This window comes from Dermatophagoides pteronyssinus, unplaced genomic scaffold, assembly GCF_027571235.1.
Source record: "Dermatophagoides pteronyssinus isolate colony J.1.1.1.1 unplaced genomic scaffold, Derpt_VIB-CSIC_2022.12 sq0004, whole genome shotgun sequence".
Taxonomy (NCBI): Eukaryota; Metazoa; Arthropoda; class Arachnida; order Sarcoptiformes; family Pyroglyphidae; genus Dermatophagoides; species Dermatophagoides pteronyssinus.
Genome location: NW_027461528.1, coordinates 2,680,050 through 2,704,807, shown reverse-complemented (window position 1 = coordinate 2,704,807; position 24,758 = coordinate 2,680,050). Strand labels below are relative to the sequence as shown.

At 26.0% G+C, this 24,758-nt stretch overlaps 10 protein-coding genes and 1 long non-coding RNA gene across 14 annotated transcripts; 2 read left to right on the top strand and 9 right to left on the bottom strand.

Moving 5' to 3' along the window:
* Positions 1-18: 18 nt before the first annotated feature.
* LOC113790894 (epithelial splicing regulatory protein 2-like) lies at positions 19-6,666 on the bottom strand. Of its 2 annotated transcripts, none has more exons than XM_027340597.2 (10): positions 5,940-6,666; positions 4,440-5,334; positions 3,035-3,089; positions 2,769-2,879; positions 2,427-2,602; positions 2,220-2,314; positions 1,931-2,146; positions 1,387-1,767; positions 1,119-1,308; positions 19-1,042 (listed from the first exon to the last, which is right to left on the bottom strand). In XM_027340597.2, exons 1-10 carry the CDS (start codon positions 6,414-6,416, stop codon positions 582-584), a joined length of 3,057 nt encoding a protein of 1,018 aa, XP_027196398.2. In that variant the 5' UTR covers positions 6,417-6,666; the 3' UTR covers positions 19-581. The 2 variants fall into 2 exon arrangements, with proteins under 2 accessions (XP_027196398.2, XP_027196399.2); XM_027340598.2 differs by lacking the exon at positions 5,940-6,666 and adding an exon at positions 5,482-5,796.
* A 2,850-nt stretch (positions 6,667-9,516) lies between these two features.
* Positions 9,517-10,800, top strand: LOC113790882 (magnesium-dependent phosphatase 1-like). Its single transcript, XM_027340585.2, has 3 exons — positions 9,517-10,153; positions 10,217-10,274; positions 10,349-10,800. The coding sequence occupies exons 1-3, from the start codon at positions 10,099-10,101 to the stop codon at positions 10,725-10,727; spliced, it is 492 nt and encodes a 163-aa protein (XP_027196386.2). The 5' UTR covers positions 9,517-10,098; the 3' UTR covers positions 10,728-10,800.
* Positions 10,801-11,925: 1,125 nt separating this feature from the next.
* LOC113790886 (uncharacterized) lies at positions 11,926-13,353 on the top strand. Its single transcript, XR_012846086.1, has 3 exons — positions 11,926-12,022; positions 12,106-12,865; positions 12,935-13,353. It is a non-coding gene; the product is annotated as an uncharacterized LOC113790886 (long non-coding RNA).
* An 87-nt stretch (positions 13,354-13,440) lies between these two features.
* LOC113790889 (uncharacterized) lies at positions 13,441-14,965 on the bottom strand. Its single transcript, XM_075819561.1, has 3 exons — positions 14,473-14,965; positions 13,706-14,400; positions 13,441-13,618 (listed from the first exon to the last, which is right to left on the bottom strand). The coding sequence occupies exons 1-3, from the start codon at positions 14,822-14,824 to the stop codon at positions 13,562-13,564; spliced, it is 1,104 nt and encodes a 367-aa protein (XP_075675676.1). The 5' UTR covers positions 14,825-14,965; the 3' UTR covers positions 13,441-13,561.
* Positions 14,966-14,968: 3 nt separating this feature from the next.
* LOC113790890 (uncharacterized) lies at positions 14,969-17,644 on the bottom strand. 2 transcript variants are annotated; one of them, XM_075819559.1, is made up of 4 exons: positions 16,457-17,644; positions 15,698-16,389; positions 15,444-15,631; positions 14,969-15,336 (listed from the first exon to the last, which is right to left on the bottom strand). In XM_075819559.1, the coding sequence occupies exons 1-3, from the start codon at positions 17,007-17,009 to the stop codon at positions 15,575-15,577; spliced, it is 1,302 nt and encodes a 433-aa protein (XP_075675674.1). In that variant the 5' UTR covers positions 17,010-17,644; the 3' UTR covers positions 14,969-15,336; positions 15,444-15,574. The 2 variants fall into 2 exon arrangements, with proteins under 2 accessions (XP_075675674.1, XP_075675675.1); XM_075819560.1 differs by having other exon boundaries at positions 15,323-15,398.
* A 44-nt stretch (positions 17,645-17,688) lies between these two features.
* LOC142644879 (uncharacterized) lies at positions 17,689-18,944 on the bottom strand. The gene is made up of 2 exons (XM_075819493.1): positions 18,551-18,944; positions 17,689-18,482 (listed from the first exon to the last, which is right to left on the bottom strand). Exons 1-2 carry the CDS (start codon positions 18,942-18,944, stop codon positions 17,689-17,691), a joined length of 1,188 nt encoding a protein of 395 aa, XP_075675608.1.
* A 720-nt stretch (positions 18,945-19,664) lies between these two features.
* Positions 19,665-20,587, bottom strand: LOC113790883 (uncharacterized). Its single transcript, XM_027340586.2, has 2 exons — positions 20,362-20,587; positions 19,665-20,294 (listed from the first exon to the last, which is right to left on the bottom strand). The coding sequence occupies exons 1-2, from the start codon at positions 20,414-20,416 to the stop codon at positions 19,720-19,722; spliced, it is 630 nt and encodes a 209-aa protein (XP_027196387.2). The 5' UTR covers positions 20,417-20,587; the 3' UTR covers positions 19,665-19,719.
* Positions 20,588-20,681: 94 nt separating this feature from the next.
* On the bottom strand, positions 20,682-23,689 carry LOC113790884 (uncharacterized). 2 transcript variants are annotated; one of them, XM_075819507.1, is made up of 3 exons: positions 23,677-23,689; positions 21,171-21,219; positions 20,682-21,109 (listed from the first exon to the last, which is right to left on the bottom strand). In XM_075819507.1, the coding sequence occupies exons 2-3, from the start codon at positions 21,214-21,216 to the stop codon at positions 20,796-20,798; spliced, it is 360 nt and encodes a 119-aa protein (XP_075675622.1). In that variant the 5' UTR covers positions 21,217-21,219; positions 23,677-23,689; the 3' UTR covers positions 20,682-20,795. The 2 variants fall into 2 exon arrangements, with proteins under 2 accessions (XP_075675622.1, XP_027196388.2); XM_027340587.2 differs by lacking the exon at positions 23,677-23,689 and having other exon boundaries at positions 20,688-21,109; positions 21,171-21,350.
* LOC113790888 (uncharacterized) lies at positions 21,487-22,132 on the bottom strand. The gene is made up of 2 exons (XM_027340590.2): positions 22,000-22,132; positions 21,487-21,938 (listed from the first exon to the last, which is right to left on the bottom strand). The coding sequence occupies exons 1-2, from the start codon at positions 22,130-22,132 to the stop codon at positions 21,667-21,669; spliced, it is 405 nt and encodes a 134-aa protein (XP_027196391.2). The 3' UTR covers positions 21,487-21,666.
* LOC113790891 (uncharacterized) lies at positions 22,172-23,776 on the bottom strand. Its single transcript, XM_075819506.1, has 2 exons — positions 23,616-23,776; positions 22,172-23,544 (listed from the first exon to the last, which is right to left on the bottom strand). Exons 1-2 carry the CDS (start codon positions 23,671-23,673, stop codon positions 22,295-22,297), a joined length of 1,308 nt encoding a protein of 435 aa, XP_075675621.1. The 5' UTR covers positions 23,674-23,776; the 3' UTR covers positions 22,172-22,294.
* A 226-nt stretch (positions 23,777-24,002) lies between these two features.
* Positions 24,003-24,604, bottom strand: LOC113790887 (uncharacterized). Its single transcript, XM_027340589.2, has 2 exons — positions 24,447-24,604; positions 24,003-24,375 (listed from the first exon to the last, which is right to left on the bottom strand). The coding sequence occupies exons 1-2, from the start codon at positions 24,496-24,498 to the stop codon at positions 24,101-24,103; spliced, it is 327 nt and encodes a 108-aa protein (XP_027196390.2). The 5' UTR covers positions 24,499-24,604; the 3' UTR covers positions 24,003-24,100.
* Positions 24,605-24,758: the final 154 nt, after the last annotated feature.

Below are 24,758 nucleotides of genomic sequence, written 5' to 3'. Positions count from 1 at the left end.
AATTATTCAATTTACAAATCATTTTTGCAAGTAATTTTTAATTATCAATATTTTTTTGTGAGAACAAAATTATAAAATTGAAATTTAATTAAATGTGTGTAACATTTATGTTTTGTTTTTCGTTTTTATATTGCAATTAACGGCAATGTAGATAAAGTGTGATTTAGATTCAATATCACACACAACATACGAACAAGATTTGAAAGAAAAAAAAACAAACAAACAAAAAAAATATTAATGATCAAAATTCACAGTGAAATTAAAATAGTATACGATAATGATGTATTGCGATTAAAGACTTATTGATTTTATTTTTTGTGTGTGTGTACAAAATCTCTAGGATCTAGATTCCCGGAAATTTCAATGTTTTTTTTTCTTCTCGTCTGTCTGTCTTGTCTACAACGTTTTCTTTTTTTCGTTGTAATTTATTTTCATATGTTCAATTTTTGTTTTTTTGTTTTTCATCGAAATTACTATTGCACGTATACAACCATACGTTGAATGAATTGATAAGTTAATTTTTTGGATTGCAATTTATCATTGATCACATCGATGGATGATTTTTTTTTAAAAGTTAGTTATCATCGTAGACCACGCATATTGACCATAGCCGGTGTTGGTTGATGATGATGAGCATTATGATTAAGATTATTATGATGATTATTAGCAAATGCAGCATATGCTGTTGGTGATACTGGTGGTGATGGATATGGCCAATAAACTAAATTAAATGGATTTGGATTGAATGGTGTTGCTGGTTGACCATATGCGGCTGCTGCTGCAGCTGCCGTTGCCGCTGTTGATGATAAACGTGATGCGGCTGCTGCAGCCGCAACAGCAGCTTGTACCGCTGTATGTGGTTGTTGATTTTGTACATTGGATGTACCATTTAATGATAAAACCGGATGTTGAACATTATTGGTAGCTGCTGCAGCGGCAGCAGCCGCCGCCGCTGCTGCGGCTGCTGTTACCGAAGTAGGATGACCTGTTCCTAAATGACCAAATGAAAATGCTCCAAATGGTGGTGGTAATAATGGTGTAGCTTTGGAAAATTTAAAAAATACCAAAATTAATTTCATTTAAAACAATCATCATATTGTATATTTTATCAATCAAACCTGATGATAATAATGGTCGCTGTAGATTGAAACCACTTGTAAGATTCATATCTTCAACTGAACATTGAAATACTTCAATATAACGTTGTTTTTTACCAAAAATCATATAACGATGATGACGATGTTGTGCTGCTAATAATGCTGATTGTTCCGAATCCATCTGTATGAATGCTTCACCGGATGGTTGACCCTTTTTTTGAATGAATAACGAAAAAAATTTAAAAATTTAATTTTTGAAAAATAATCACGGGAAAGGTATTATAAATACCTGTGCATTATAAACCATATGTACACCTTGAAAGACAATATTTTTTGAATGTTCACCAAGAAATTCTAATATCTGTTCAACTTGAGCTTCATATGGTAAACCACGTAATTTAATACAATCTTTACGATTTTGTTGTTGTTGTTGTTGTTGCTGTTGATGGTGATGATGATGATGAGGATTACTATGATGATGATGATGAAGTTGTTGTTGTTGTTGTTGTAATAATGATTGCGTGACCAGAGCTGGTATTATTGACTGTTGTTGTTGTTGTTGTTGTGTATTGACTTGTTGCTGATGATGATGATGATTATGTTGATTATGACAATTAATAAATCCATTCAAATCGGCATAAATTCTTGCTTCCATATTTCGATTAAAAACCTGAAGAAGAAAATTTTTTTCAATTTTGAAAAATAGTAAAACAAGAAAAAAGCAAAATTAATGAACAATTTAAGAGGGAAATGAAGAAAATAATCAGGATTAACACTTTCAATGATGATGATGAAAAAGTTAATCGCTTGTTTTGTCCATTTTAATTAAATACCTGTTGAACTTCAGCAGTTGTTGAACGAAATAATTCAATATATCTTGAACCAATTAATTCACGATGTTTTTGTAATGAACGTATAGCAATATCTTCTGTTTCAAATAAAACAAATGCATCACCTGTTGGACGGCCATCCGGTTTTCTTACAAATAATACACCTTCATCACCATGCATAACATTACATTGATGACCATTTGAAGTGAAAAAATCAATCTTTTTTTATTGTAACAACAAAGAAAAAAAAATATAAATCATTATTTAAAACAAACAAACAAACAAAACTAACCACTTGTTGAGCGGTACAATCATATGGTAGACCACGCATACGAATAATAGCTTGACCACCTTTCGATAGAAATGTTTGTGCTTCATTATTATTGCCTAATTGGAAAAAATCAATAGAAAAAAATTTTTAATTGGACAAACAAATGTAGATGAAATTTTTGTTCATTTTCAAATTTAATAAAAACTACATCATTTCATACACACTTACCACCTGCAACATTTAGAAAATCATCACCAGTTGCACGATAAACTTCAATATAACGTTGTCCAATATGATGTTTATGTCGTCGTAATGCCATATCACGATGTTCTTGATTTATAAAACGTACTAATGCTTCACCATTTCTTCTTCCTTGTACGCTTAAACATAATGCTACACCACCTCTATTTAAATTTTAAAAAACATTATTAATTATCATGATGAAATATTTAATTAAATATCAATCATTGGATCAAGGGAGAAAATCTATTTGTTTAAAAAAACAAAAAACAATAGATTTTCGTCTCCCTTCTTGTTCTCCCCTCTTTTTTGTTTGAACAAAGAACTTACTTGATAATATTTAATCCATGAAAAAAATTTGCAATATCTTTATCCGATGATTGCCATGGTAATCCACGTGCACGTACCACTGTATTATTATCAACAAATTCATTTTTACTACTGTAGTTGCAATGTGTTTTCGGTTTGTTTTGTTTTGTTTGTTTGTTAGTGATGAAATCAGGAAAAAACAAAACAAAATTTAAATAATAAAATTGATTAGACATGATGATCGAATAGAAAAAAAAACAATTGAAATGAAATGCAATGCTACTTACCAAATTCCTGGTTCCAGTTTATCATTAATAATCTGTAGCTCATCGAATCGATGTCCTATGATGATTGTTTTGGTTTTGTTTTGTTTTTACACAGAGTATCCAAATTGAATCAAGAAAGGAAAAGAAGGAAAAAGAAGAAAATTTAAAACAATAAGATTTTCAATTCAAAAACAAAAAAAACTTTTGTCATTTCAATTCATCCATTACAAATTCACATCAATTTTTTTAAATAGGAAAAATTCAAATAACTTCTGGTCCAACAAGAATTATTAATTCATTTTCAATTTAGTAGTTTTATCGTTATCTCTTATTATCATTATTACAAAATGACAAACATAGAAAGCTATTATCATCATCCATTATTTCATCAAATATGGTAGAGCTGTTCATAAAGAAATGATTTTTACAAAACATTTTTTTCTGAATAATAATAACAACAATCATTATAATCGTTTTGAACGATTATAATGATTAACCGGTCTGAAGATGACAACAACCAAAAAACGATCATAACAACAACAACGATAATGACAAAGCAATGAATAAATTTCAACTTATGAATGACATAAGAGACCTATTATAATTTAGTTTTGAAAAAAACAGGCAAACAATCAAGTTATACAATAAGAAAATTCTGAAAAGAATTAGAAGAAAGAAGCGACTATAACAACAACAACAACAGATGGAAAATGGAAAAAATTCTGTTGGTTGAAGAAGAAGAAGAAGAAAAAGAATAAAGAAGGGTTCGATGTACGAAGCAAATCCATTATCATCATTGTTGTTGTTTGACCTTCTTCTTTCCAGGGAAAAAAATCATCATCATCATCATCAAGATTACGTAATCACATCGATGATCGCTATTGTTTAATAATGATGATCATCAAGATGGAGAAAAATGACAAAAAGAAAAACTTATTTTTCCATTTTGAAATTCACTTTTTTAATTTCGGATTTTCTGTTTCTACTTTGTTCATATTCGTTTTTTTGTATTATTCAATATTCACATATAAAAAAATCATTTCAATTTAGTTCTGAATTTAGAAAAAAAAATCATCATCATCATCATTAGCATAAACGTTTCTTCTTTCTTCGTTTGATCACCCAAACTGACAAATTCAATGATGATGATTATGATTATGAGCAAACCATGATTCGAATGTAATTTTTCATTCATTGATGGAAAAAAAAGAAATTTCCCCCGAAATTATGTTTTGTAAGGATAGAAAAAAAAATCCTAAAATACTTCCGACGATGACGTTGATGATGATCATTAAATGTGGAAAAAAAAATTAAGAATTTTTCATTTTCTTTAAAATCATTCAATCTGGCTATGACTATATTGGATGGACATTCAACAAAGTTTCAACAAAAAACAACAAAAAAAACAAACAAAAGCAAAACTTACCATCAATAATCATTTGATTGATAATAGTAACCATATTTGATAATTTTAATTGTACTAATTCTAATTCATTTTTTATTTCTTGTTGTTGATTAGTTGTTGATGATAATAAATTATTATCCATTGTTGATTCGGTGGTAATATCGGTGTTTGTTGTTGTTGTTTCACCTGTTATCGATGTTATCAAATCATTTTGTTGTTGTTGTTGTTTACGAATAGATAAATAATTAATCATATCATCCAATGTTTTCATATCATTATTACGATAAAATTTACGAAATTCTTTACGTAAATCAAAAAATTTATAAAAATATTCCGATAATTTTATTGATTTTTTTAATGATTCTGGATGTAATACTTGTCGTAAATGTAATTGTCCATCCGTAATTAAATGTATACCATTATAATTATAATTTTGTTTATAAAATTTGTTTATTTGTTGTTGTTGTTGTTGATCATTAAAATGATGATTTATATTATTAATTATAATCTCTTTATTTGGATAATCCGGTTGATTATTATTATTATTCATTATTTGATCATCATCATCATCATCAACGTTATTATTTAAAGGTGATAATGATGATGATGATGTGGTTGTCGATGAACATGATGTATCTGATGTTGAATCAGTTGAATTTATTAAATTTTCAAAATAATTTTCAATTTTATCTAAATTATTTTGACATTTTGTTGTTGATTGTTGTTGTTGTTGTTGTTCACCAATCAAATGAGTATTTATATAATGATCCATTTGATGTATAACATTTTCTAATGTTTGAGCATATTTAATTTTTTCTTCAGTTATTCCATATGAATCACGTGCAATTTCCGACAGAATATTATCATTAATATCTTTATTTTTAGGTCGTACATATTCAAAACGTTTTTCAAGTACCTAGAAATATTTATTTATTTACATTGAAAAAACAAAACAAAACAAATTATTTTTTGGTCTCAATTTGTTTTTCTCGTTGCAAATTGAATATATATCGAACTGAGTCAATCTATGGTTAAATAAATGATTTGTTCCAAATTTTCTGACCTCGAATTTTGATGGCGAAACTTTGTTTAAAACAATTTTAAACTGAAATTGATCCCCGAAAAACAACATCATAATTAAAACTATTTCCGTTGACAAAAAACCAAAAACAAATTTCATTTTGATGTTTTTGTTTCAATCGATTTTGTTGTTGTTGTTTCTATACTCACTGAGAGAAAAGTGTGGTTTGCACACGCCAATTTTTTTGAGGTTTGCACGCCAATCGCTAACACATTTACATGCTTTTTTTGAAGGCGTGCATACATCAATGTTGGCGTTATTACGGCATCCAAATTGGACTTTTTTCTCAGTGCTAACCTATTTCGATCGCTTAGTCTATAATTATTTTGTTTTTTTTCGGTTAAAATAGCATTTTTTTTGTTTTGTTATTTTCTAAGGCTCATTATGTAATAATGATTTCGATTCAAATTCAAAAAAAAACCAGGTAAAAAACAACAAACCTTTAACATTATAACATCGATTACAATCCATGCAAATAAAACAATTTCTTCTTCATCACTACCAAGATCATCATCTTGTTGTCCGGCTGTAACAACATGTACAATAATTAAATATCGACAATTATTATTATTGACATTTGATGTTTGATTATTATTATTATTTAAATGATGGTCAACCATTTTTGTTGCTAGTTGTTTGTTGTTTGATGTTTTTCTTGAAAACCAATGTTGAACAAAAAAAAAAACAAATGTCGAAATGCCAATAACCAGGTATAAGTCAGGATTTATTGAATGAAGAAGAAAAAATTTTTGGTTTAGGAACTTTATTTGTAAAATTGATGATTTGTAAATTATCACACACACACACACATCACATCCACTTGTTGTTATTCTGTGGATAATATCGATTTTCAATTGATAACTTTGTTTTTCTAATCGATGATTTTCATTTTGTTTTTTTTTCGTTGTTACATTCATTCATTTCATAACAACAACAACAGCCGAAACACGATGTTTTTTTTCTTTTTTGGAATTTTCTTCTGCAACAAAACAAAACAAAACAAATGATGTATTTTTTCTTTCTCTTTGGCGATTTACTCAAATTTTCTTTAAAATTAGAAGAAAAAAAATACGAGAGAAATTACAACAACAACAAGAAAAAAACTCTCGCTTGATTTTCTCCAAAACGACAACGACAACAACAACAAATTCGACGACCACCACCACCAACAATATTAGCCACCAACATTATCATCATAATCACGACAACAACAACAACAAAAAATGAATAGATTTTTATAATTCAGGTAACAAAAAGTATCTCTAGGCATTCATTTCATTCATATTAAATGACTACATTGATGCATCTTTCAAACATTTGATGATGGTGGTGGCCATACCTGTTTTCATCCTCATCCTCATCATCATCATCATTGTCGTCGTCGTCGTAGCCATCATCATTATAATTATCAACATTGGACAACAGCACACAGGTTTTTCTACTACCTTTTTTGGCTTCTTTTTTTTCACTATTTCAATATTTCTCCACCCCCATTTTTTCGTCATTTCTTCAACAACGAAACATCTCATAGCAGAAGAAGCAGAATGAAAAATTCAAAGTTGTTTATGAAGTTTTGTCTTTTTCAACTTTTTTGAATCACGGATCCTATCAAGAAAAACCAAAACTTCCATAATTGATGATGATGATGATGATTATCACGATGATGATAATGTTGAATGCACCATACACATCACACAAACAGATTCACATCTATACAGACAAGGTAGAGGTGGTAGGTTGTTTAGGTTGGTCAGTTGGTTGATTGCTGATGGTGGTGGTGGTGGTGGTGGTGGTCAGGACAATCTTTCTCATTCATTTTGATTCAGGTTTTGCCAATGGTGTTTGTTGATGGTCAATTTAATTCCAGAGAGAGAGAGAGAGAGAAAATCTAAATTCAATTGGATTCAGAGTCTCTCTCTCTATCTATCTAGCTAAGTGATTTGATAACATTCTTTCCAGCAAATGTTTTTCCTATTTCTTCTTCTCTTCCCCCACTTAATCATCAAGCGATGAATATCCGGTTATATAATCAGGTTTTTTTTTTTGTTTCTTCACATAGATTTTCTCTGAATCCAACATATGTACGGAACATATTTTTTTTCAATTTTTTGAATTTTCAAATGAAAATGAAAAATTGGATGAAAAAAAAATCAAACGAATTGTTTTTCATTCAAGGAGCAGGGGGAAAAAATTCGGAATTTTTTTTATGCTGAAAAATATCTTTTTTTCAGCAAAATAAAAAACCGATTGAAATTAAATTGATGATGAGGTTGATCATAAACCTGATTGCCAATCATCATCATCATCAATGAAATCTTCGACAATAATCATCATCGATCGATGAATCGATCGATCGATCGATCAGGTTCTTGATATATAGAGAGAGAAAGAAACACAGAAATACAATCAAATACAATCAAATCGATGAAATCAAATTGAAAAAAATTTATTTTTTGAATTCGATCATCCTTCAAGCCCGTCATCATGATGATGATGATGATGAATACCTTTAGACATGTTTTCAGATAATATTATAGGAAGATAATGTGTGTGTGAGAGAGAGAGAGAGAGAGAGGAAAGTAAATGGCAACGATTATTATAATAATGATGATCATCATTTTGATTAACACTATTCACCATCATAGATCCGCAAATCATTGAAGCAAACCAAAAAAAAAAAAAAAAAAAATTCAAGAATTTTCTTTTTCTTCAATACAATACCAGCAGCAGACAACAAAGATCTTTCAAGATTCAACAAAGTTCAAGTTCATTGCATTCTCCTTTTATTCATTCAGATATTTTCTTCTTGTAAAAAAATATCCATGATATTAACCATCAACCAACCAACCAACCTGTAGGTTGAGTTTTTTTCTTTATCGGCGCTCTCACTGATTTCGAATGATTCTCATTGTTTTGATGATAATGGATGTGTGTGTGTGTGAATACAAAAATGTGAATTTTCATTTTTCGTTTCGTTTCTTAGGTTCGGTTTGTTTTCTATTGAAAAGATCCTGATTGTTTAGACAATTTTTTTTTGTTGTTCTGGATATTTTTCTTCTTCGTAAAGAATCATTAAATGTGATGAATAAAACACAAGTGGAAAAACAAGTTTTGTTCACTTTGTTTTCTTCTTTACATAATGTGATAAAACTCAATTCAATCGTATCGACTTTTCGGACAGAATAATGATGATGATGATGACGGACAGAAAAACTTTTACCATGATTTTTCGCCTATCGATGCATTCACACACACACAAACACAGGCAAAACATTGACGATAATCATTGAAACAGACCTGACTTACTTACTGATTCAGAGATGGACAGATGGTAAGATACACCTGATGATGATAACGAATACAGTGTATATAGTCGAATGATTAGAAAACATTCGAATTCGAATTCGAATGTTTTCTTTCTCTCTCTCTCTCTCTCTCTTACTTTCTTTTTTTTATTATTATTATTCAATTCTGATCACGGAATGTAATGATGATTATATAGTTGGAATTTGTTTATTACAAAATTTTGAAATAAGAAAAAATGATGGATAAGATTCATTTCTTTTCAATCAGATTCTAATTTAAAGAAGAAGAAGAAAAACAAGGTAAGACGTGTTTTTTTCAGTTAATTTTATTATTATTGTAAGTTTGAATACGATGATGATGATGATGATATACAAAATACTTTTATTGTTGTCATTGTTGTTGTTGTTGTTAATCATTTTCAAATTTACCTGTCTGCTACCTGTACGATGAATGAATGAATGATGATTATCTTCTATTTTTTTTGTTTCTTCTTTGAATTGAAAGAAAACAACGACAACAACAAAGATTCTCTTGGTTTGTTCGTTTATGAAAGAAATATACCAAAAAATGATAGTTTTTTTAGTTCATTGTTGTTGTCAATGATGAATGATGTTTTGTTTTATTAGAATAATATTCCGGTAACAAACAAGAGAATCCAATTAATCAATCAATCAATCAAAATCGATTGATTGATGAAATTCGATCGAAACTAATGACAACTAAACAATGACAAAAAACAAACCAAAAAAGAAAAAATCAATCGTTAATCGATAATGAAAAATATATATCATTATAATTTTGTTCTTTTATTTTTTCATTTTTTTCATTTCAAGGCTCAAATATTATTATAATTATAATTAACTATGTTTGAATATTTATAAGAACAACAACAACAGCAATATGTAATTGTTTTTTTTCCTTTCTCATTGGCCATATTTTTCGGATATTGGAACAAACGAACCAAAACGACGACGATAAACAAATCAATTAAAAAGAGAGAGAGAAAGAGAAAGAGAGAGATTTGAGACAAAATAAACGACATTGAACAACAACAACAAAATGATGAAGAAAATTATTTAATTGAATATTAAGAGAAAATGAAAATGTCAATTTTTTTTTGGTTTCGAAGGAAATTTTAAAAATTTTTTTCTTTCACCGTTAATTAATGATCAACATTGAATTGAGTGCCATCTTTTGCCAGACAAACCGATTATGTAATTGATTGTCCATCAATGATATCATCTGTTTTTCGTTGTTGTCAGAATTTGAAAAAAAAGAAAAAAGCTAGAAAGAATGGCTGAAATGATCGAAAAAATTGATAATCTAAAATTGATTGTATTCGATTTGGGTAAGTTGAAAATTCTTTTCTTTTATTTTTGATTCGATTAATTTATATAATTTTGAATTAAAGATTATACATTATGGCCATTCTGGGTTGATACACATGTTACACCACCTTTTCGTCGAAAGTAAGTTTGTTTGAAACAGAATAATATTATTAATCTTGTTTTTGAATATGATTCATTCCCGAAAAAATAATAAGTGGACAAAATGTTTATGATGCTCATGGAATATTAGTAAAATATTATCCCGAAGTACCGGCAATATTGGAACGATTAAAATCATTAGGCTATCGAATTGGTATTGCATCACGAACCAGTTGTATTGATGAAGCAAATGATTTATTACGATTATTTAATTGGGATCAATGGATTGATTATAAACAAATATATCCTGGTTGTAAAATAACACATATAACCAAATTATCTAAACAATCTGACACTGAATTTAATCAGATTTTATTTTTCGATGATGAACAACGAAATATTATCGATTTAAAACGTATAAATGTTTGCAGTATTCTTGTTGATAATGGAATGACATTTAAATTATTGAAAAATGGTATCGATAAATTTAAATGAAAATGATTTCAAAATCTAATATATTTGATTAATAATCTAATTTATTGATCAACAACTGTACTGTAACTTTTTACATAATTCATATTCATATGATTTATGTTTAATGTTTTTAGTTTGATTGCAAATTTAATTTTTGTATTTTTTTTCCTGTATTATTATTCCTTTATAAAGTTATAAAATTTTTTTTGAATAAATTAAAAAATTCATACAAAAATAATGATAATTTCAATAATATCAACTGATATGATTGTTTTTTTTTCTTTTTGACATTTGATTTGATCATTTGATTTTTTATTTCTCTTCTCATCATATCATTATTATTGAAGAATCCAAATCGATTAGATTCATTCATTCCTTCATACATTCATTTTTTTTCTAAGAAATCTCTAAGAAAATCGATTGTTTTTTTCCCATTAAAAAATTTCTTCTTATCTAAATTGAATTTATTTTTTGTTCAGTCAAGAATTCATTCATTCGAATTGTCTTCGTGACTATGAACTTGATTTAACCAGAAATCATGATTAGATATGCATAGACAACAACAACAACAACAAAATAAAAAATTGAATCAGAATAAAATTCTTATGAATGAAAAAAAAAGAACGTCAATGTTTTTTTTTTCCATTTCTAATTTTAACCAGAAAAAATTTTATTTTCATTTTGACAATTTTAAGATCCATAACAGTTAGAGAGTAGAAAGCAAGTGTAAAAAGAAAAAAGAATTAAAAGAAGTTGTAAATCAACCATAAGTAAAAATACAAAAACAGTGAAAATGAATTTATTATCAATCATTAAATTTAATAATAATAATAATAATATTTATCATATTTATTTTCAACATTTATTTGAAATTACAAATAATTATAATCGAAAATATCATCATCATTATAAACGAATTATATTGTTTATGATTATAATGGATTTACGTTTTATTTATTTAATGTTGAATGTGGATAAAAATATTCAATGGCATTTAATTAATTTTAATATTGTTATTGTTGAAAATTTTGATCAATCATTAAATATATGGTTGATGACATTTTTCGCTTCAATCATCTATTTTGTTTGGATACTTTATTTTCGTAATAATACTAAATCAACTGAATTGATTCGTTTGATTTTTATTGATCAGGATTCAAAATTTTTTCATAATAATATTATTATTATCCACAATAATGGTAATGTTGATAATAGTGATGATTATCAATCAAAAATTCCCGAATATATTGTCTATCGTATAAGAAAATTTGCATTTATTTATCAAAAAATTTTTATTGTTTTTTATCAATCAACTTGTAAGTAGTAAAAAATTATTATTTTTTTTTGTAATTCTGTTTCTAATTATTTTTTTCTTTTTTTTCTTTCTTTTGTAATTTAGTTTTATATCTATTTGTTTATGAATTAAAATCATTATATCTTCTTTATCAATTTGGTTATTTTGATTCAATCAATGGTTTAATTTTAATCATATTTCAATGTTTTCTTTATATTTATATGACAATGATTGCAATGAAAAATATACAAATCTGTCAATTGTTTGGTACATTTCAAATTGTAATTACATTATCATTGTTTAATAAATTAAAACAAATTGAACGTATAGCCCAGTCTTTCTCAACCTTCGATTTTTTAACATTATCGCCTATGGAAAAAGTGTGCCGCGGCACACTGGTTGAGAAAAGGCTGGTATAGCCCGAAATGAAAAATTTTCAACATTAAAATTCAATTCAATCAGACAAATTGATAAACAATTATTACAATTAATCAAAAATACTGATCAAACATATGGTATGATGATGTCCATATTTTTATTGATAAATTATCCAACCAATGCATATCTGATAATGATATTTTTTATAAAAAAAATATCCATTATGAATAAAATAATATTCATAACGATTATTATATATCAATTTTCATTTATATTTTTATTTCATTTGATTGCAACACGTTATGCATATCATATTCATCGACCAGTTAAATATATTATTATTGATTATTTTTCACAATCATCGATTTCGTTATTATTGAATAATCGACTGAAAATATCATTATGGATTGAAAAATTTCATACAAAAAAATTCTATGGTATTACATATGGTGGTATTGAAGTGATAACATTGAAAACATTTTTCAAGGTAAAATAATTGTTGTTATTTTTTTCCCTCCAATATTCATTCAATAAAATAATTTTCTTTTCAAAACAGTTTCTCTTCTTTTATGTCAAATTTATGATGATTTCATATAAATTGATTACTTAATAATAAAAAACTTTATTAACGCACACTGCAAAATGCATTTGTTCATAAATTGATTACTTCGAATCAATAACAAATATCGATGATAATCAACATGATCATTAGACGATGATGACGATTCTTCACATTCTTGGATTCAGGGCAACAACATAAAATGAAACAACAACTTGGTGATTTCGACCGGAAATTTTTCAACTTCAAATGATTCAAAATTTTCAAATCATTTTTGTGTTTTCAACTTTTTTGTTTTTTTTCAACTTTTTTAATTTTCGATTAACGCGTTCGCTACCGGAGATTTCGAAAAACACATAGAACTACAGCAAATAAACGACGCATATATGCGTCGCTGGTAGCGAACGCGTTAAGAATTTAGCACTAAATTTTGTTTTTTTTTGTGATTGAAAAAAGAAATGAACCGGGAAAATGGATTTTTCTGGTTTTATTTCATTGTTTTTTACAGAATTTTTTCCACAACAGAAAAAAATGAACTTGAAAGCAAAAGTATTGATCAGTTTTTTCCAGTGCAAAAAAGTTTATTTTCAATGGTGATAATTTAATTAAGTTGTTTTTTTTCAATCAATAACGAATTAATTTGTAAGCAATCATGGTAAATTTTACATAGAATAAAATGAACTAATTATGAATCGGAAGAAAAATTGATTTTTAAATTTTGTTAGAAAACAAATTTAAACAAGAAATTTTTCAGAATGAAATACATACTCGAACAAATGTAGTCATTGTAATCAGATTCGTTCGACCATATGTTAAACCATAACGTTGTTTTGTATGAAATTTTTCCAGCCAATCAGAAAATTGTAAACGATTACGAAAATTTATTTTACAATTCAAATATGAATATTTATAATAATGATTAATTAAATATTTAGATGGTAAATGTAAATAATGACCAAAACGAATAGCAATATAATGAAATACAAATATATATGACCATTGATTAATTATAGTTGCTTGTTGTAATAATCGTTCAGCAAATGAAATTGTTCTGATTGAAATAATCATTGTTAAATATGCATTAATTGGACCATTGGTCAATATGAACAAAAACATTAAAACACCATATGTACCATCAATACTTTTGGTCAATAAAAGCATCTGTATTGTTCGATTACGTATTTCATTTATAAATTTTTTAGTAATTATTTTTGATTTTTTTAGATTTTGTTTTAAACATTTCTTTTTAATTTGTTCAAATTTTATGAATGAAATCATTGTAATTGAAAGAAAACAAGAACCAAATAAGAATAAAATATCCAATAATATTATGCTGCCAATAAGAACAAAGATTAACTGAACAGATTGTGTTATGACGCTGATAATGCCCGAACAAGTTGAAAAATAACCATTTTTCATAAAAAAATTCATAACTTGTATTTCATAAATTACTGCTAAAATATCTACAAATAATAGAAATAGATATTTAATAATCAAAAATTATTTTTGTTTGTTTGTAAAATATTGATATTCACATGTAACCAAATAAAGCAAATGAAATGATTGATAATAAATATTAAGCCATAAACGAATTTGTCGAACAAATTTTTGTTGATTTAATAATTTTTCATTTATAAAAAATTTTTGATCACCATTGATTAAAACCAGAAAAATTAATTGTGTTACACGATTATTATTACAAAAATAAAGTATATATGCATAATAAACAGATATAAAACCAATTACTGCTATATAAATATTCAGCATATTATCAATTTTAGCCATATTAATCCAATCAAAATTTACTACACGCCATTCAAATGAACGATTATTACCGATAAAATATAGATAACAAAAACGACCAGACCATATAAACAATATAAACATTTTTAAATAAATTCTATGAATTATATTGATATTTTTATCAATATTAATCAATCGAATATAATTATAATAATTATTGAACAATGTTGAAACATTATTTTTTTGAAAAAATTTTCCCAAATATAATTTAATCAAAAATCTGATTCGTTGAATTTGATTTTGTAACATTTTTTTTTTTTTTTTTTTTTTGTTTAACAAACAAACAAACAAAAGAAAGAAAGAAGCTGATTGAAAAGAATTCAAATTGATATGTAAACCAAATACTAAATCGAAATGAAATATCGTTATGAAAAAAAAAATTTGAATAATTTTTTTGTTGTTTGTAATTTTTATTTGCGTAATTCGTTTTTATAAAAAAAATACTTTTATTTTTTTTTTTGTTTTTTTGCTTTTTTCGAATCGATTGTTTTTTTTTTTTGAATAATAAATATAATTTGTCATTAATGTTCAAGTTTTTTTTTGTGAAATTTTTTTAATGACACGAAAACAAAAACTTTTTCCATATTTCATGATTACTAATGGTTTTTTTTCGGTATATTGGTTTTTTAATTTTGTTCGGGGAAAAAATGAAGAAAAACTAATTAATCATGAAATCATGACAACCAATGATGATTTTACTCACCACCACCTGTTTTTTTTTCCAATGAAATTCATTCAATTCTTTTGCATTCTTGATAGTCATTTTGTCGTTGTTTTATTCCATTTCCATTAATTTAGATAAAGTACAAATGACCCGATATAAATAAACCAAACTTATTTATCCATTAATTTGTATGAAATCATCATAAATTTGGCATAGAATAAAATAAACTAGAATTTAGGAATGAAAATGGAAAAAGAAAATTGATAAAATTGATAATTTTGAAGAATTTATACTTGAAAAAATGTAGCCATTGTAATCAGATTAGTACGACCATAAGTTAAACCATAACGTTTTTTTGTATGAAATTTTTCCAACCAATCAGAAAATTGTAAACGATTACGAAAATTTATTTTACGATTCGAATATGAATATTCATAATAATGATTAATTAAATATTTAGATGGTAAATGTAAATAATGACCAAAACGAATAGCAATATAATGAAATACAAATATATATGACCATTGATTAATAGCAGTTGCTTGTTGTAATAATCGTTCAGCAAATGAAATTGTTCTGATTGAAATAATCATTGTTAAATATGCATTCATTGGACCATTGGTCAATATGAACAGAAACATTAAAACACCATATGTACCATCAACACTTTTGGTCAATATAAGCATCTGTATTGTTCGATTACGTATTTCATTCATAATTTTTTTAGTCATTATTTTTGATTTTTGATTTTGTTTTAAACATTTCTTTTTAATTTGTTCAAATTTTGTGAATGAAATCATTGTAATTGAAAGAAAACAAGAACCAAATAGGAATAAAATATCCAATGATATTATGCTGCCAATAACAACAAAGATTAAATGAACAGATTGTGTTATGATGCCGATAATACCCGAACAAGTTGAAAAATATCCATTTTTCATGAAAAAATTCATAACTTGAATTTCAGCAATTATTGCTAACATATCTACAAATAATAGAAATATTTAAATCTTTGTCAAAAAATAGATAATCTTTGTTTTAGATATATTTACATGTTACCAAATATAATGAATGAAATATTTGATAATAAACATTAAGCCATAAACGAATTTGTCGAACAAATTTTTGTCGTTGATCAACATTTACAATTTGTTCATTGATTGATGATGATGATGATGATTTTTCACGTATAAAAAATCCCAAATCACCATTGATTAAAATACGAAAAATTAATTGTGTTGCACGAGTATTATTATGAAAATAAATTATATATGTATAATAAGCAAGTAAAAGACCAAATGATGCTAAATAAAGATTTAACATATTATCAATTTTGGCCATATTAATCCAATCAAAATTTACAACACGCCATTCAAATGAACGATCAATACCGATAAAATAAAGATAAAGAAAACGACTGGACCATAAAATCAATATGAACATTTTTAAATAAATTCTTCGAATTATATTAACATTTTTATCAATATTAATCAATCGAATATAATTACAATAATTATTTAATAATAGAAAAACATTAGTATTTTGATAATTTTTTTCATAATTTACAAAGGAAAATATGATTGATCGTATTTGATTTCGCAGCATTTTTTCCTTTGAAACTATAGTCAATTTTGATCACCAAAAAAATCTCTTATTGAAGTATTAGATGGACAAAAACCCAATGAATCGAAATAACAACAAAATAATAATGTTTTGTATATCGATATTCATATCGTCAGACAACAACAACAACAACAACAACCAAAGTTTTGAGAATAATTTTCAATTTTATATTATATGAAAAATGCAAATTATAGTGAGAAATGAAAGAAAATGTGTCTTGTTTTTTGTGTTTTTCAGATATATATTCTAATAATAATAATTTTATTAAATTAACACACAGATATATATTCTGGAATCGATAGTTGAGAATAATAAATAATGCTTATTGTCGTCATTAAGTTCATATTTTTCAAAAAAAAAAAAAAGTTTTGAAAATTTTTTATGAGAAAAACTTTTTCCATATATCAACAATGATGACGAATGGTTATTTTGTTCAATTGTTTTTTCATGATTCTCCATTATTTCTTTTTCATTTTTATTTTTTAGTTTTTTTCTTTGAAAAACAATCAAATGAAATCATGACAACCATGATTCTCTTGTTGTTTTTTTTATTTCTTCCAATGAAAATCAAAAAAAAACCAAAAAAAACTATGGATTTTATTCTTTATTTATCCATCAATTTGTATGCAATCATCATAAATTTAGCATAGAATAATATAAACTAGAATTTTTTGGAATGGAAAATGACAATTTTTAATGAATTGAAATTTAAGTAATTTAGGAAATTTACCTGAACAAATGTGGACATTGTAATCAGATTGGTACGGCCATATGTTAAACCATAACGTTTTTTTGTATGAAATTTTTCCAACCAATCTGAAAATTGTAAACGATCACGAATATTCATTATCATCATCATCGTGGTACGATTTGTTGATGGTTTTGTACATTTCAAATAATATCGATTGATAAAATATTTGGATGGTAAATGTAAATAATAACCAAAACGTATTGCAATATAATGAAATACAAATATATATGACCATTGATTAATAGTAATTGTTTGATGTAATAATTGTTCAGTAAATGGTTTTGTTTTTGTTATTATTGTAATCATTGTTAAATATGCATTCATTGGAAAATTAAACAATATAAATAAAAACATTAATATACCATATGTATGATCAATACTTTCAATCAATATAAGCATTTTAATGATTCGATTACGTATATTCCATATTATTTTTCTATTTATTTTTATTGATTTTACATGTTTTTTTCTATCCAACCATTTTGTTTTAATTTGTTGAAATTTTGTAAATAAAATCATTGTTATTGTAATAAAACATGCACCAAATATAAATGAAATATCTAAACATGTTTGACCACCAATAATAACAAGAATTAGATGAAATAATTCTATTATAATATTTATAATTCCCGGAATGGATGAAAAATATCCGAATTTTTTGAGCATCATTAGGATTTGAATTTCATAAATTATGGCCAAAAGATCTTTAATTGTTCAGAAAAAGCAATTCTTAGAAACAGAAAACAGAAAAAATAAACTAAGATAAACTTACATGAAGCATAATAAAGAAAATGAAATGCTTGATGATAAATAGTAAGCCATAAACGAATTCTTCTAACAATTTTCTGTCGTTGATAATCATCATCATCATTAACAATAATATTTTGTTCATCTATTGATGATTTTTCCCGTATAAAAAACCTATGATCACCATCAATTAAAACACGATAAATTAATTGTGTTGCCCGGGTATTATTACAAAAATATAATATATAGATAAAATAAACAAACAAACAACCAAATGATGCATTAAATAGATTTAATTTATTATCAATATTAGCCATTTTGACTGGATTAAAATGTATTAAATGCCATTCAAATGAATGATTATCAGTATTCAAATACATATAAAGAAAACGAATTGACCAAATAATCAATATAAACATTTTCCAGTAAATTTTCCGGATAATATGTTTATTCTTATCGACATTGATCAGATAGATTTGTTGAAAATAATTTTCAATTTGTTTAATATTAATTTTTAGAAAATTTGATTGATTTGGAAATTTTCGTTGTTGTTGAAAATTTGTTGATCGAAACATTGTTTATCAAAAAAAAATTTTTCTGGCTATTATCCAAATGAATTCATTTCACCTTTTTTTCACCTTTTCAAATGTCTTACATTCACTAGTATGCACACGCAATAAAATGAATTCAAACAACCACCAAAATGAAAAAAAACTTGATCGGCATTAAAGAAATTAATCAATAGAATTTCATCATCATCATTTGATCTATGGTTGTTATTAATTGGAAAGAATGATGAATGAAAAATGAAAATTTCATCGAAACAAAAAAATTTTTTTGATGAATCGATGATTATGAAAAAAGGTAAAAAGTAAACCAACAACAATGATAAAAATAGCCAAGAAAAAAAATTGAAACTTTTACCAAAAAAAAAAAATTAATGAAAATAAATTACAAACGACAAGTTTTTTTTTTTTGTTTTCGTGCAATTAATTTGAATTTTTCTTTTTTTTTTTGTTTGCATGACAAGTTGATAAACATGATAAAAATCGATTGATTCAATTCACCGATTGAAAATGACGACATTCCGTTGGGCTTTGTAACCCGAAAAAAACATGGTTTTTTGCTTTCAAAATGTCAATTTTTTAAAATGTCAACTTTTATTTATTACTTTTTCATCATCATCATTATCAGTCATTGTTTCATTGGATTATTGTTTAATTGTTCAATCAAATCGGGTACTTTTTTTTCATATGATTTTAGATTGGATTCTTCAATCACTAGATTTTCAGTTGGATGTGAATAACGTATTTTACTTTTTAATTTTGCTATATCGACAACACATTGTCGTAATTTTTTCCGTATCAAATCATTATCTTCGGTTTTTTTATATTTATCAAATGCATCATTTGCTTGTTTCAATAGAACATCGCAACGTTCAATCATTTTATCTTTATCAAATTTATTTACATTATTAGTAAGCGAAGAATTGGCATTTGATGATTTATGTTGCTCCAATTTTTCAATCATTTCCTCCGTTTTTTTCTTTTCTATTTCGTATTGTTGTTTATCTGATTGTAAATCATCATCTGAATTAAAATGAATTGATTCTCGCAATTCATTTAATTGTCGAATTTGTTTTTCAATCATTCTGTAATCTTGATGATTTTTTATTGTTGAATATTTTTTCAATACATCTTTTGCTTGTTGTATTAGTTGTTCATATTTTTTAATCAATTCATTGCGATCATTGTTTGGTTTGGTATTGACTATTTGAAAAAAAAATTTATGGTAAAAGTTATTTTCAACGAAAAAAATCAAAAGTCAATAACTTACCGAACGCTATGCCAAACATAGCCAACAACAGCAAAAATGTTGATAAGAATTTCATTTTTCTCGATTATCGATCGTTGAAAACAGACAAAACAAAAAGAGATAAACAAGCAGCTAGGCAAAAATAATCTCTGAAAATCTGATTTATATATTAATTGATTTGATCGTTGATCGTCAATTAGTTTGTTTTTCTGTTAAATGTCAATTTTTTTAATTACATCAAAATATCACAAACGTTATAGCGTTATGATCAAGCGAATTGAACATATATCCAGCTAGCTTGTTATCTAGCTTGTTATTTTAGTTTAGAGTTGAATGAATTTCAAAATTTATATCCTTATTATTTTTTTTATTGGGTATAAGGGTTTTTTTCCTTGATTAAAATTTCAAAATTGATCGAAAAAAATAAACAAAATCATTGTAAAATAAACATTAAATTAATCATCAGGAATATCAGGAAAATGGCTTAAATAATCTTTTAAACTTTGATTTTCATTTTCCAATTCTTTGATAGCACCATCAAATTCCAATTGATTTTTAGCCGTTTGTGTTAAATGTATCAAATTACGAATCCTATTACATTGATCACCAAGTTGTTTATATTGTTGATATGAAATTGCATGATGTAATTGACGTAGTAGTTCAGCTTTTTTTATCAAACGATTACTTTCATCAATCACTTTTTGGCTATTATTATCCATTTCTATTGCTGTTGTTGCTGAATTTTTACTCGATTCATCATCGGTATAGACTAGAAAAAATATGACAAAAAAAAACGATTTAGGCAAAAAATCCAATAATCAATAACTTACCGAACGCTAACATAGCCAACAACAAAAATGATGATAAGAATTTCATTTTCAATTGCATCTTTCATTGGACAGGCAAAACAAGAGAACAGCAACCAGGAGAATAATGAAACAAAATAAAAATCACTGATTTATATAGAGTGATTTGTAATGATTCTTTACAAATAAAAAAAAATTGTTTTGATTGTTGATCAGCGTTTTAGAAAGAAAAAGAAGATTAACTTCTCTATGGTAAAAAAAATTGATAATCAGTTAATTTTTTTAGAGTGAAATTGTGATTTATTTTTAGTAATTTATTATTTGGATTTTTAACAACAAAAACAACAAAAACAAAACATTTGAAATAATCAATGGACCAGAAAAACAACAACAACAACATATCAATCGATTTTTTTTTCTTTCCTTCCATCAAATGTCAACTGTCAATATTATCAAAAATATATTTTCGTTACACAACAACAACATGAAGATCGAACAAAACAAAACAAAAACAACAAATTTAATGTCCATATTTTTTCAATATTCTTTGCATATGTTCATTTTGTTTATCTAATTCTTGAATAATTTTATCAAAATCTTTTTTATATCTAGTTGGTGTACGTGCTTTTAGCAGCCAATAACGAAGAACATTTGCCTGATCACCAAGTTCTTTATGTTGTTGATATGGCATTTCAGCAATTGTTGTACGAAGATTTTCAGTTTTTTTTATTAAATTTTTACTTTCTTCAATTACTTTTTCACTATCAAGTAGTTTATCTGTTCCACTATAAACTAAAAAACAAAAATTCAATTACAAAAAGATTATTATTTATTTTGTCAAAATCAAACTTACCGAATGTTAGGCAAAACATTGTGACAATCGTCAACAATGATAAGAATTTCATTATTTTTTTTTTCTTCTTCAATTTCGGACAGACAAGAATTGATTCAACCAACAACAACAAAGGAAAACAACGTTGAAACATTCAATGGACAAAGGAAAAAAATTAACACCAACAGCAAAATTTCAATCTGTTTCTTTCTTTCTTTATTGTCGAAAGTAATTAAATCAAATTAACAAAAATTTAATCAAATTAAAAGAATTGAAATGAAAAAATTTTGACAGTGAAAAAAGAGAAGCATAAAATCTATGGCAATAAATCACGCATTTTTTGATTCTGTTTACGTAATTCATTAATAATTTTATCAAATTCATTTTTATCTTCGGCCATTTTTGCTTCATCAATCAAATGACGAAGAATATCTGATTGATTACCAAGTTGTTTATATTGTTGATAGGAAATTGCATGATGTTGTTGACGAAGTAATTCAGCTTGTTCAATTAATCGTTTACTTTCATTAATTACTTTTTCACCATCATCATTATCATTAGTAGTAGTAGCAGCAGGAATTGTTTTTGGATTATCCAATTTTTTAATCAAATCAGGTACCATTTTTTCATATGTTTCCAAATATAATTCTTCCATTTGTAAAATTGCTTCGGATTTTGATAAATGAATTGAACTTTTTAATTGTGTTAAACCAATAACACATTTTAATAATTTATCCATAATCGGTTTATTTTCTTCAGTTTGTTTATGTGTATCCATTGCATGTTGTGCTCGTTTCAAAACAACATCACATCGTTCAATCATGTAATCTTTATCAAATTCATTGGCAATAATATCCGATGCACCGGTTGTTGTTGTTGTTGGCACATTGTCATCTTGTTCCAATTTTTTAATCATTTCTTCCAATTTTTTCTTCTGTGTTTGATATTGTAAATTATCCCATTGTAGATTACTATCATCTTTATGAAAATGTACAATTTCTTTTAATTGTTCCATTTGATAGATTTCACCTTCAATCTTTTCATGATCTTTTTGATTTTTTGTATTCGATGGATGTTTTTTCAATGCATCTTTTGCTTGTTGAATTAATTGATCATATTTTTTAATCAAATCATCACGACCATCACCAACATTATCGATATGAGTTGATGGTGTAATTGTTGGTTTTGTTGTTGGTTTTGTTGTTGTTGTTGGTTTTGTTGTTGTTGTTGGTTTTGTTGTTGTTGTTGGTTTTGTTTTTGTTGTTGTTGGCATTGTTGTAATTTCATTCTCATCGTCAATCAATTTTTCAATCATTTTAGCAATTTTAGCTTTCGATGTTTTATATTCTAATGTTACATATTGTAAATTTGAATCATCTTTATGTTCACGTATTATATCGATCAACATATGTAGTTTAAATGTTTCATTTTCCAACATTTCTCTATCTTTATGATTACGTTGATTTGGTTGATATTTATGCAAAGCATCTTGTGCTTCTTTGATTAAATCTTCACATTTTTTAACCAAATCATCACGACCATCATTGGCAATTGGAACGGTATAGGCTGGAACAAAAAATTTTCAAAGGCAAAAGTTTTTTAATTCAACCAAAAAAAATCAAAAATCAATAACATACCCAATGTTATGCCAAACATGGCCAACAATATAAACGATGATGATGTTAAGAATTTCATTTTTTGTTTTCAATTATCGTTGAACGGACAAAACAAACAAATAAAGAACAAAAAAAACCAGGAGAATAGTGAAAAAACCGATTTATATAGAGAGATTTTTTTGTAATGATTCCTATCTTTTATAAGAAAAAAAAGACAATACAACAACCTAATGGTTGATTAGTTGATGATATCAGGTAACCATCAAATCGGTTTAAACCAGTTAATTAATTAATTAATTAATTAATTTTTATCGATTCTATCGATTTAAAATCCCTGAGACAATCAAGTGATCAATGATAATAATCAATAATAATAATGGATATTAATAATAATATTTTCAATGGGGAAAAAAATCATAAAAATTTTATTTTTCAACAAAAAAAAAAATAATAATCTCATTTTATAATTGAAAATCTCTCGATAATTTGATAATAATCTTTTTCATTTATAATTTTTTAAATAATTCATGTAATCGTCGATCATAATTATTAACCATATTTTCTTCAATTTTCAATGTTGTTTCATTCAATCCACGTTCCAATCGGCGATGAATTACTTCAAGATGATCAATACATTCATAAATTTCTTCAACAGTTTTATGATTTTGTTCAGTATGTTTATGTTTGGACAATTGATTCTGTGATTCGTGGATTAGATTTTCAACATGATGGATTAATTCATCTTTGCTAATACCATTTTCAGGTTCGGGAATGTTGGCCGCTGTTTTAGGAAAATGATTGCAAAAGTGTTAAATTAAAATAAAAATATTCAAAATAACAAACATATATTACCGATTGCAACGGTGAATAAAGTTCCAATCAACAAGATAGAGATGAGCTTCATTTTTGTTTCGAGTTTTGTTTTGTCGGATTTTCAATAAATTTTTTCAATAATAAATCAAACGAAAATGATGATCCAATGGCTAGGGACATTGTGTTTATATTATATTCCTTTTGGATCCATTATCAATGACTAATTTGATCGATCGATTGATTGATTGATTGATTGATCGGTACAATTGGTACATTGGGTACAAAACATTACAACATTGAAGTGTTGTTGTTGTTGTTTTTGCTAAGTGAAAATCAAATTCAAGTGTTATT

Coding starts and splice junctions, on each gene's coding strand:
- LOC113790890 (XM_075819559.1), bottom strand. CDS start 17,009: ATGCTGCGAAATCAAATACGATCAATCATATTTTCCTTTGTAAATTAT. Junction 16,390..16,456: donor TTCATTATATTTGGTAACAT/GTAAATATATCT, acceptor TATTATTTGTAG/ATATGTTAGCAATAATTGCT. Junction 15,632..15,697: donor CAATGGCTACATTTTTTCAA/GTATAAATTCTT, acceptor CCTAAATTCTAG/TTTATTTTATTCTATGCCAA.
- LOC113790882 (XM_027340585.2), top strand. CDS start 10,099: ATGGCTGAAATGATCGAAAAAATTGATAATCTAAAATTGATTGTATTC. Junction 10,154..10,216: donor ATTGATTGTATTCGATTTGG/GTAAGTTGAAAA, acceptor TTTGAATTAAAG/ATTATACATTATGGCCATTC. Junction 10,275..10,348: donor ACACCACCTTTTCGTCGAAA/GTAAGTTTGTTT, acceptor AAAAATAATAAG/TGGACAAAATGTTTATGATG.
- LOC113790894 (XM_027340597.2), bottom strand. CDS start 6,416: ATGAATGTAACAACGAAAAAAAAACAAAATGAAAATCATCGATTAGAA. Junction 2,880..3,034: donor AAACTGGAACCAGGAATTTG/GTAAGTAGCATT, acceptor TTGCAACTACAG/TAGTAAAAATGAATTTGTTG. Junction 2,315..2,426: donor TTTTCTAAATGTTGCAGGTG/GTAAGTGTGTAT, acceptor TTTTCCAATTAG/GCAATAATAATGAAGCACAA.
- LOC142644879 (XM_075819493.1), bottom strand. CDS start 18,944: ATGTTTATATTGATTATTTGGTCAATTCGTTTTCTTTATATGTATTTG. Junction 18,483..18,550: donor TTTTCTTTATTATGCTTCAT/GTAAGTTTATCT, acceptor GAACAATTAAAG/ATCTTTTGGCCATAATTTAT.
- LOC113790889 (XM_075819561.1), bottom strand. CDS start 14,824: ATGTTTATATTGTTTATATGGTCTGGTCGTTTTTGTTATCTATATTTT. Junction 14,401..14,472: donor TTTGCTTTATTTGGTTACAT/GTGAATATCAAT, acceptor TATTATTTGTAG/ATATTTTAGCAGTAATTTAT. Junction 13,619..13,705: donor CAATGACTACATTTGTTCGA/GTATGTATTTCA, acceptor ATTCATAATTAG/TTCATTTTATTCTATGTAAA.
- LOC113790883 (XM_027340586.2), bottom strand. CDS start 20,416: ATGAAATTCTTATCAACATTTTTGCTGTTGTTGGCTATGTTTGGCATA. Junction 20,295..20,361: donor TATGTTTGGCATAGCGTTCG/GTAAGTTATTGA, acceptor TTTTTCAAATAG/TCAATACCAAACCAAACAAT.
- LOC113790888 (XM_027340590.2), bottom strand. CDS start 22,132: ATGTTTCAACGTTGTTTTCCTTTGTTGTTGTTGGTTGAATCAATTCTT. Junction 21,939..21,999: donor AATGTTTTGCCTAACATTCG/GTAAGTTTGATT, acceptor TTTGTTTTTTAG/TTTATAGTGGAACAGATAAA.
- LOC113790887 (XM_027340589.2), bottom strand. CDS start 24,498: ATGAAGCTCATCTCTATCTTGTTGATTGGAACTTTATTCACCGTTGCA. Junction 24,376..24,446: donor TTTATTCACCGTTGCAATCG/GTAATATATGTT, acceptor TTCCTAAAACAG/CGGCCAACATTCCCGAACCT.
- LOC113790884 (XM_027340587.2), bottom strand. CDS start 21,228: ATGCAATTGAAAATGAAATTCTTATCATCATTTTTGTTGTTGGCTATG. Junction 21,110..21,170: donor GTTGGCTATGTTAGCGTTCG/GTAAGTTATTGA, acceptor TATTTTTTCTAG/TCTATACCGATGATGAATCG.
- LOC113790891 (XM_075819506.1), bottom strand. CDS start 23,673: ATGAAATTCTTAACATCATCATCGTTTATATTGTTGGCCATGTTTGGC. Junction 23,545..23,615: donor CATGTTTGGCATAACATTGG/GTATGTTATTGA, acceptor TTTTTGTTCCAG/CCTATACCGTTCCAATTGCC.